The following is a 9,320-nucleotide window of genomic DNA, read 5'->3' on the forward strand; positions in this document are numbered from 1 at the left end:
GGACCTGACCCACTGCCCGTCTCCCAGGGAGGACAGACGCCCGCACACACACAGCGGGAAGGCGTGAGGTGGAGGCAGGTATGAAGCGGTAACCATGACGGCAGCAGGAGCCCGGGGCTGGCTCCTGGGCCGGTGCTGGCTCACAGGCCTCCCTCCCACGTCGCCAGAGACCAGACTGGCCGTGAGGGACACCTGCCCCTTCCCCGGCGCTCACCAGGCCTCCGGGCGCGGATGATCTGCCGGATCATGAGGGACATGGCGTTGCGCAGGTCGTCGCTGGTCTTGGGCAGGCACCACCCGTCCCGCTCCGTGCAGGTCTCCTCGGCCCCGTCGTTGCGGTGAATGATCTTCTGCAACCTGGGGGGGCCAGGGGGGTGGGGGGGCGCACGGAGTTCCAGGGCGGCTCCCGGCTAACAGGCCGGTGCGCAGCGTGGCTGAGGGGCTGTGCTTGGAAAAGGAGCGCTGAGCGCCAAGGGGCGAAGTGGAATGAGAACATGCAGGACCGCTGGGCCCTGGGCTGTGCTCCCCGACCCTCAGAGGCAGAGCGGGGGTGCCCACCCCATGGGCCTGGTGAGTGAGCGTCCACCCGCCCACAGCTGCCCCTGGCACTCCTTCCTGATATCTAAGCATCACTATGAACAACCAGATTGAAGGTTTCTGGGTTCTAGTCGGTTCTGAAGGACTGAGCCACATCACGAGCCCACACGTGGGCAGTGGAGGCGAGGCAGACTCCACAGGCAGCACGTCTGCGGCCAGCCCGGCACCCCGCCTGGGACACTGAGCTGTGGCCCACGGTGACCCAGACAGGGGCTCTCCCGGCAGCACCTGAGTCGCCGAGAGGGAGGCTGACGGGAACGAACCTGCGCAGGGAGCTGTGTCCCGGCAGGTTCGCAGCCCAACCCCTTCCCACAGCCCCACCCGGCTTCGCGGCCCGCAAGGACGTACTCTTCCACGTTCAGGTCGCAGAGCTGGTAGAACATCTGTCGGTACGGCGGCAAGGCGCCCTCCCGGAAGATGTAAACCGAGTCCTGGGGAAGAGGGGAGACACGGGGCACGTCAGCGGGAGCCTTCCCCTGGGGCGGGCAGTGCTGGAGACCCCACCCTGGGCCACAGGAGTCAGCTGGTCCCTGCACCCAGGTGGGGCAGACAGGCCCGAAGCCAGAGCAGGTGTGCAGAAAGCCGCTCCGATGCCCCGGAGGTTCTGGGAGGGGGACCCTGGAGCCGAGAGCCTCCTGCCGGTGGGCGGGGCTGGGCTCTGCCGTGCTTGCTGCAGTCTGCCCTCCCCGGGCTCCAGGCACCCACCTTGAGCTTGTACTTGTTAGAGGCCGATTTCCGCGTGCCAGCTTCCCCGGATGGGCCCAGGCCCTGCTTCAGATCTTGCATGGTGACAAGCTGGTTGGCTGCTAGGGACAACAGCAGTGCTTTGGAATACAGGGGTGCTACCCAGCCCCCGCCCCGGGGATTGCTGGAAGCACCCCCCACCCCCCGCAGTCCAGAGACCACCGTCCTCAGCATCGGTGGAGGCCCATCGCCCCAATTCGCAAAGCGAGCCGAGGCACTTACACGCCTTTTTGACGGTGATGGGGAGGCTGTAGTTGTAGGTGCTGCGCTTGGCCTTCACGGGCATCTCGTTGGAGGTGTACCCTGAGGCGAGGGGGGGTGTCAGGTGCGGGTGGGCAGAGCCCCTCTGGCACAGGGCGCTGGCCTGGCGCGACCGGCCCACCAGGGCTCCCTGGGGACAGCTCCCAAGACGGCCCAAGTGGTAGGAGCCACCGCGTTCCAGTGCAGGGTCAGAGCTGGGGCCCTGGGCGTGGTCCTTGCTGCGGACACAGCTGGACGCCCGGCCTGCCCCCCGGGACCCACAGAAACGGGACTAACAAGTGAACGAGTGGCCGTGGCTCAGTAACGAGGGTCAGCGTGGAGCCAGGCCCGAGCTCGCACCCTCACGTCCCCCTGGCTTCAGCCCTCACCCGGGTGGCCTGCTCCCCGCCACGTGGCCACGTGCTGATTACCAGAGCGCGCAGGACAGGAAGACGGGAGGGGAGAGAGGTGTTGGTCATTTTTACCCGATTTCATTCCACAACGGATTCGGAAATCAAGGACTTGGTAGATCTTGGCTTCAGGGTGCCTTCGGGGGTCGTACCCGAATCGAATCCACAGGCTTCTCCAGGGACCTGTTATCTGGAGGCAGAGAAGGTGGGAGTGGGGAGGGGCCCAGGCCGAGCCCCAGCTCCGCAGATGCACAGGCCAGGTGCCTGCCTGGGGTGGGGGCAGCGAGGGGGGGGTCACTCTCAAGAGTTGCAGACATGGCTCTGCAGCCCCCCAGCTCTGCCACGTGTGGCTGTCCCCTCGGACAGGTCACGTGATCTTCCAAGCCTCAGCCTTCCTGTCAGGTGGGGTGACACGAGCCCCCCCCCCACACACACACAACATGTTGTGAGATGTTGTGAGGATAAAGGAGATGAGGCCTGGAGCCTGGGCCACGTGCCGGCCATAGTCGGTGCTCGGCAAATGCGTCCCTGTCCTGAGGGAAAGCCCACGAGCAAGACAGACGGCGATGCTATAAGTCCGGGCCCAGGCCCAGGTGCCCACCGTCAGCACCCTGCATGGGGCCCTCGGCACGCATGGTCCCTTCCCCCAGCACCTCTGGAGCCCCAGTAATGACACCCCATCTCCATGCACCTGGACTGAGTCCAAGGGGGATCTCCCCACTGAGCCCCACTCAACCCAGGGACGAGCTGGGGTCGGAGGCGCTGTGGTCAGGGCCGGGCTCTGCAGGCAGACGGGCGGGGGCAGTGGCTCTGCCGCTCGCTGGCTGTGAACCGGCCCCCCAGTCAGCGCTCGCGCCCGGCTCCTCCTCAGCGGAGAACAGGGGACCGGCTGCCACCCGAAGAGGCTGAGGTGCCCACACCGCACTCGGCCAGTCACTTCACGGTGTAGAATCCCTTTGCGTAAAGTTATGAAATTTCTCTTTAATTCTGAAATCACCCCAGATGGCCGAGCGTGCTCTTGCAGAGCTCTTGACGGCCTTTGGTGGGGGAGGGGTGGGACAGGGCCACCTGCTCTGGCTCTGAGAGGTCACCTTGGGGACCAGCACGGCCCTGGTGGGAACCAAGGTGGCAGCTGGGGAGACACTCACCATGTAATAGGCCATGAAGGGCAGCAGGACCTTGAGCTTGTCAGGGTGGACGCTCATCTTGGCTCTGACGGCGTTGCGTGACCAGATGGGACGGATGTCAAACAGCTGGTGGGGGGGGGGGGGGGGGCGGGCTGAGATGAGCACAGCAGCCCTCCCACCGGCGACTCCACAGCGCAGTCTGGCCCCGGAGGACCCTTCCCCAAAGGAGTCGGTGGAGGGCGGGGGCTGAGCCAGCAGGGACCAGCCTCCAGGGCCGGGGCACACATCGCTCATCCCTCCGCTCAGAAGCAGGCTGCACACCCAGCTCGTGCCACGTGTGGCTGCAGGGCCAGGGTCCTGAAAGGACGAGGGACACAGCCTCTGTCCTTATGCAGCTCACAGGGCAGATGACCGAAGGAGCCGGAGCTCCGGACCCCGAGTTGGCACATCATGAAGGCCGAAGAGATGGCCTGGCCCAGGAGGACTAAAGGCCAGTGGGCTCAGCGTGGCGGCCCGGCAGGAAGGGCCCTGAGCCAGGTAGGATTGGGCCGTGTCCAGAGGATAATGAGGAGCCTCGGACAGTGCCCTCCGCCCCCCTCCCCCCTGTGATTGCTAAACACAGCATGGTGCCCACAGTCTCTTAAAGAAGCACTCCGTCCCCCAAGGACAGTGAACTGCAACCAGGGGCGTGCCTCCGCCGGCAGGGAGGTGGCTTCACCGAGGACCTGCTGTCCACACCGGCAGGGCACCAGGAGCAGAGCCCAGCCCGCGTCCTCTCAGAACTGCAGCCAGAGGGCAGGGTGACGGTTTCCGCCCAGGGCAGGCCCGGCCTCCCACTGGCACGCGGTAGGCTGTGCGCACCTGGCACGGCCAAACCCACTAATGGAGGAGTTTCCAGGAGCCAGAGCTCCACACGAAGTCCCATCTGAACAATGCACCGATTGTTTGCCTCCCAAAGGGACCCATTAGAGAATTCTAAGTGTTTCAACCTTGCCAGTCGGGCGTACACTGGCATGGCTTTCAGACGTGACATCTAGAAGTGAGAACATGCCGTGTGCTAACGAACCAGTTAAAGAAGTGGGCACAGCCAACCGCAGAGTGAGGAGAGCCCCGCTGGGTCTCCAGGCGGCAGGAGCGGCGGCGCTCACCTTCCTCAGCTCCTCCTCCACCTTGCGGTCCATGGGGTTGGTGCAGAGCCTGGTCCACGTCTGCACTGCAGCCTCCAGCGGCTGCTCGGGCACCTCGTCCCCCTCGAAGTTGACAAAGATGGCGTTGTGGAGGCGCCGGGCCCTGCTCAGGCCGATCAGATTCTCGCCTGAGATGGGGGGGTTGTTGTAGCCTTCCCTGGGGGAAGAGAGGCCCATGAGAACCAGGCACAGGCCCGGCCAGACCAGGCAGGGAGCGCACCAGGCCCGAGACGCTGGTGGCCTGTGTCTGTGCGCTTTTCCCTGGAATCTGGGTCAGGGAGAGGGTCTTAGCGCCCGAGACCCATCTGTCCTCAGGCTGAGCACCGAGGAGAGGGCAGCGACCAGAGGCAGCTCGGAGAGGCTGGGCCTGCAGCTCTGAGCTGGGCAAGGCCGAAAGATCCCAGAGGCTGAGTGTGGGGGAGGCTCCTGTCCCGAGGTGGTGGCCTCAGACTCATGCAAGCACCCACCCCCCAGTCAAAACTAGGAACCCAAATGCCCTCAGGCCGGGATGGGGACGGAGTTGCCGCGCAGCCCCACCGGCCCGATGGGCCCACTGTCGGACCTCAGCTCCGCTCACTGACTCCAGCTCGCTCACTCGGCCCTTAAACCGCCTGCGAGGAGGGAGCACTCTCCTGTGCAGTCAGAGCCCAGGGTGAGGGGCCTGCCCAGAGGCCGCACGGTGCCGAGCGCCCAGCGGAGGTGGCTGGACAGCATCCAGGTGGAGAAACAATGGTGTCACTGAGTGCCACGCAGCAGAGGCAAAAGCAAGGGTCCTGACACCAGCCACAGCGGGTCCCTCTGGTTGGCACAGAGCACACTCAGGCCAGTGGTCCCAGGTGCCCAGTGCCGCCTCTGAGGCGGGAGCCAGAGCGTCAGACCTGCACTAAAGCAGGGGACAGTGTGAGGAGCCCCCCACGAGCCCACCCCCAGCTCCAGCAGCTACCGTCACGTGGTGGTTTCCTGTCCCCAGCACCACCCCAAGCTCACTGAGTTACTCAGAGCGCACTTTCACCGACGCCCTGCACGGCACACTTTATTCAGGTGATTATTACCTTTTCAAGTGGTTTCCTTTAACTTTCAGTGAGTACGTGCCACCTGCTTATTTATGGAGAACAATGACCTTCACACTGGGAAACAAAAGTGTAATCACAGGATCACATCTGTGCCTTTTTCAAAAACCGTGACTCCAGTAAAACCATCCTGCCAGAGTGACAGTGTCCTGGGTCAAAGACACCCCGCTGGGCTCACCGCACGGACAGGGCTCCCGCACCCACTCAGCCTCCTGGAGGAGGGACCCGCCAGGCCAGCCCCCCTCCTCTTGTCCCGGCCCGGCAAGGCCAGCAGAGCAGAACAATCGATGGCAGCGCTGGGAGAAAAGGCAGGTGCTTTCCATGTGCTGGGAAATCCATGAACCAGTGGTGAGGGCAGAGGGCCTGTGGGCCCAAGGGCAGCTGGCCCTCCTCCCTGGGACGCTGTGAGGACGCCGGGGCTCAGAGGACCTGACCGGGCCGGCTGTGGCCAACAATGAATCTGTAAACGCTCTCATAACCGTATCTTCGAACTCTTAGGTGAGAGGCACTGGGATAAACGCCTACAGGTGGGAGCGCTTAGCAAACAGGAGAACATCTAAAACAGGGGTCCTCAAACTACGGCCCGCGGGCCACATGCAAATACAAATATTGTATTTGTTCCCGTTTTGTTTTTTTACTTCAAAATAAGATATGTGCAGTGTGCATAGGAATTTGTTCATAGTTTTTTTTTAAACTATAGTCCGGCCCTCCAACGGTCTGAGGGACAGTGAACTGGCCCCCTGTTTAAAAAGTTTGAGGACCCCTGATCTAAAATCATAATAGATTTTACCAAACTGCTCACCAAAAAAGCTGACCTCATTTTGGGATGAACCCTTTAGTAGGAGGGTGTGCATTTTTGCACCTCAGGGTGCACACTTCCGGGGTTGGGTCTTCAAGTCCAAAGTGACATCCCAATTCACTCTCCCTGGTGTGAGGGCAGCTCTGAGCACCGCCTCCGGGGGTGGGGGTGGGGGCGGCAGGGCCAGGGCTGGCTCTTCGCAGGGAGCCCAGCACCAGCTGCTCTCCCTGGAGGCACTAATCCATGGGCTTGAGCACAGCTGGCAGGGGGAGGTGACCCTCGGCTACCAAGTCAGCAGGCGCTAAAGTCCTCCAACTTTTGGAAGCTTAACATGCTATGAACAATCCTTTGAGTATCACCACCTTTGGGCCATGTTTCAAACTATCTTTTTCCATTTGTTTCTCTGTTTTTCCTAATCTTGCTCCCCCAAAGCTTCATCCACTGGGTTGATAAATACTTGCAGAGGCCTCTCTTGGGCCAGGCTGTCCTAGACACCAGGGTTACAATGGAGGGCAGGAGAGGTCAAATCGCTACCTCCACTGCTGGAAGCCACCCATTGTCTACACTATCAGGAAAGTGCAAACAAGGAACCCAGAAGGCTGTTGGACCTTGAGCTCTGGCAAGGGCCAAAGCTATGCACTGATAGTTGAGTCGAGACAATGCTGGCTCAAGCAATTTCCTGACCTAATGGTCTCAAAGTAAATCTTTACTAATATTTACTGACCTTTAAGATAGTCTGTCTGCTACCGGAATTGCCTAAGGGCAATATGTGTATCTAAAATTAAATAAAAGGTTGGCAGGGCCTGGGCACCAGTGAAGCCCTTCCACTCGAGTTGGGCTCTCTGCCTGGCCCCCCGTTTCCAAATTCATATTTCTTGTCTAGTCTCATCATTTGCATGCGGTACTCCTCCAGGTCCTGAACCCAAGCCACGCAGGACATGGATATCACAACTTCCACACTCCACGGAGCTTACACTGAAATTGAGACATTTGAGAAATGTTTGTCCTTCTGTGTGTAATTAGAAAAAGTAACGCATGCAAACACACAGACAGTGTGCAATGAGCAACGCCTGGGGGTTAGAAGTCAGGGGCCCCGGGGCTGCCATGTGCCCTGGACCAGCCACCGTTTGCAGATACAAGCACAGCGCTTCTCTGAGAGACGCTACATCACTGGCCGTGAGGTGGCCACATTATTCTCCAATTGGGTGTTTTCAAACTCATGGATTTTTATTTTTTTAATACCATTCTGTCTTGGCTGCTACACGAAGAAATCCCCACTCCTTCCTGTCACTGTATGGCTGGCTGGTCTCCAATATAAAGCCATGGCCCACCCAGACCTGCCTTGCCCATAGCCCCCGGGGTCTCCCCTACCTGCCGGTTGTCAAATGAAAGCATTCATTTCGTTTATACGGACGCAGCACTCTCACGGGGCCTTTTGGGGCGCGCACGGCGACGGGGCCGAGGAACGTCTGTGCTACGGACCACGATGCACGTCCCCTGGCCTTTCTAACACTCAGCGCCAGGGAAATCACCTGAGTTAAGAGGTACCGTCCCTGTGCTCAGGAGCCGTGTTCTTGCGAGCAGACACGGCGACCACGCACACGGTAAGCAAGAGCACAGCCACCACGAGAGCCAGCGATGGCTCCGGAAGATGGCACACAGCTGGGGTGGACTGGGCTGGTTTCGGAGGTGCGTGTGGCACAGGGGGACGGGCACAGCAAGGATGAAAGATAAAGACGGCCAGGAGGTCACGGGCAGGGATGGGGACAGGGAGGCCAGCAGGGGATGGAAGGTGCTGGCTCAGAGGGGACGCCCATAGGTGGAACTTCACTACATGTTGTCGTTACTGGTGACAGCAAGGTCAGGGGGGTGGCAATGACCCAGGACTAAACCCAACGGCCACTTCTCAGCTGGAACCAAGCCCCAGAGCCAGGGTCTCTGTCCTGTCAGGGCCCTCCAGCTCACAAGCACCAGCCACCGCTCACCAGGGCCTTCTCTGTACCTGGCCCTGCGCATCCAGCTCTGACCCTGACGCTGCGGGGCGGGCTCACCGGTGCTGTGTCTCTGGGCGATAGAAGTAGTCCGCTGGGGTGTCCAGCCGGGAGAAGATGGGCGGGGGGATGCAGAGCGGCAGCTCCTGGTGGAAGAAGTCCTCCTTCTCGGGCCTGACCATGAGCACCTTGTCGTACATGGACTTGTGCACGCCACCCACTTCCGTGTGCACAGCCAAGTACTGGAAGTCAGACATTCCTGGAAAGAGAGGCAGATAGGTGGCCGGCACCGCAGCCAGGGACCACTCTCCTGGCTGACCTGCCCAGGAAGGGGCAGTGCCACGCACCAACGCCCAGGTCTTCTTGGGGAGGTGCCCAGCCAGCCGAGTGGCGGAGGCTGCCAGGCCTGGGTGGCAGGAGCTGAAACCACACGCTTCCAAAATGCTCCCACGCACTGGGCGACGTGCACCCCCGTCACTTGGATAAATGGTATTTGGGGTGGGGGTGGTTACATGCTGTGAGAATGAAGTCTGGGTCAGCGCTTCTCACGAAGCAAGGTGCCCGTGACTCCCCGGGGTCTTGCTAAATGCAGGATCTGGGATGGTGCATTTCTAACAAGCTCCCAGGTGAGGCAGGGGCGCACCTGACTAGCAAGGTGCTGGCTCACTTAGAGATGGGAACGGAAATCACTGGCAAGCTTGTCCGCGCAAGGACAGCACAACGCACCAGAACGGCTGACAGTCAAAATGCCCAACCCCTGGGTCCCAGGTCCAGGTCCTGCTTCAGTTTTTCTCTTTTCTTTCCACCCCCTCCAACCTCCTCAATCATTACTCTCTTCAGATTCTGAGAACTGCAGCTGCAACCAGAGGTTTCTCAGTGCCCCCATGTGGTGGGCCGGCCCCTTAACAGGCACCATCTCCCTAAATCTTCACAAAGGGCTTCAGGAACTCAGGGCCCCACTGTCCGGACAAGGAGACTGAGGCAGAGGGAAGCCAAGTGACCTGCACAAAAACCCTGTGAGCCCAGGAAGGCACAATGCCGAGGTCCGCAGCCGTCTCACTCCCCCTCCCCGCCTTCCTCCCTCCTCACTGGGGCTCTGAGGGTAGCAGACTTGATTGAGGACTCCCCAGGAAGGCGGAGCAGGTTCCCCAACAC

At 61.0% G+C, this 9,320-nt stretch overlaps 1 protein-coding gene across 2 annotated transcripts in view; it reads right to left on the reverse strand.

Moving 5' to 3' along the window:
• GTF3C5 (general transcription factor IIIC, polypeptide 5, 63kDa) overlaps window positions 1–9,320 on the reverse strand; it is a 12,340-nt gene that overhangs the window by 1,261 nt on the left and 1,759 nt on the right. The window contains exons 3-10 of one of the 2 annotated variants that reach the window (XM_005882117.2): window positions 8,226–8,424; window positions 4,267–4,462; window positions 3,140–3,244; window positions 2,067–2,181; window positions 1,564–1,644; window positions 1,303–1,400; window positions 946–1,028; window positions 215–357 (exon numbers count right to left, since the gene is read on the reverse strand). In XM_005882117.2, coding sequence (XP_005882179.1) covers window positions 215–357; window positions 946–1,028; window positions 1,303–1,400; window positions 1,564–1,644; window positions 2,067–2,181; window positions 3,140–3,244; window positions 4,267–4,462; window positions 8,226–8,424 — 1,020 coding nt within the window. Of the gene's footprint in view, window positions 1–214; window positions 358–945; window positions 1,029–1,302; window positions 1,404–1,563; window positions 1,645–2,066; window positions 2,182–3,139; window positions 3,245–4,266; window positions 4,463–8,225; window positions 8,425–9,320 lie in introns of both variants that reach the window. The other variant, XM_014529894.1, reaches the window with a different exon arrangement.

Source organism: Myotis brandtii, unplaced genomic scaffold, assembly GCF_000412655.1.
Source record: "Myotis brandtii unplaced genomic scaffold, ASM41265v1 scaffold699, whole genome shotgun sequence".
NCBI lineage: Eukaryota > Metazoa > Chordata > Mammalia > Chiroptera > Vespertilionidae > Myotis > Myotis brandtii.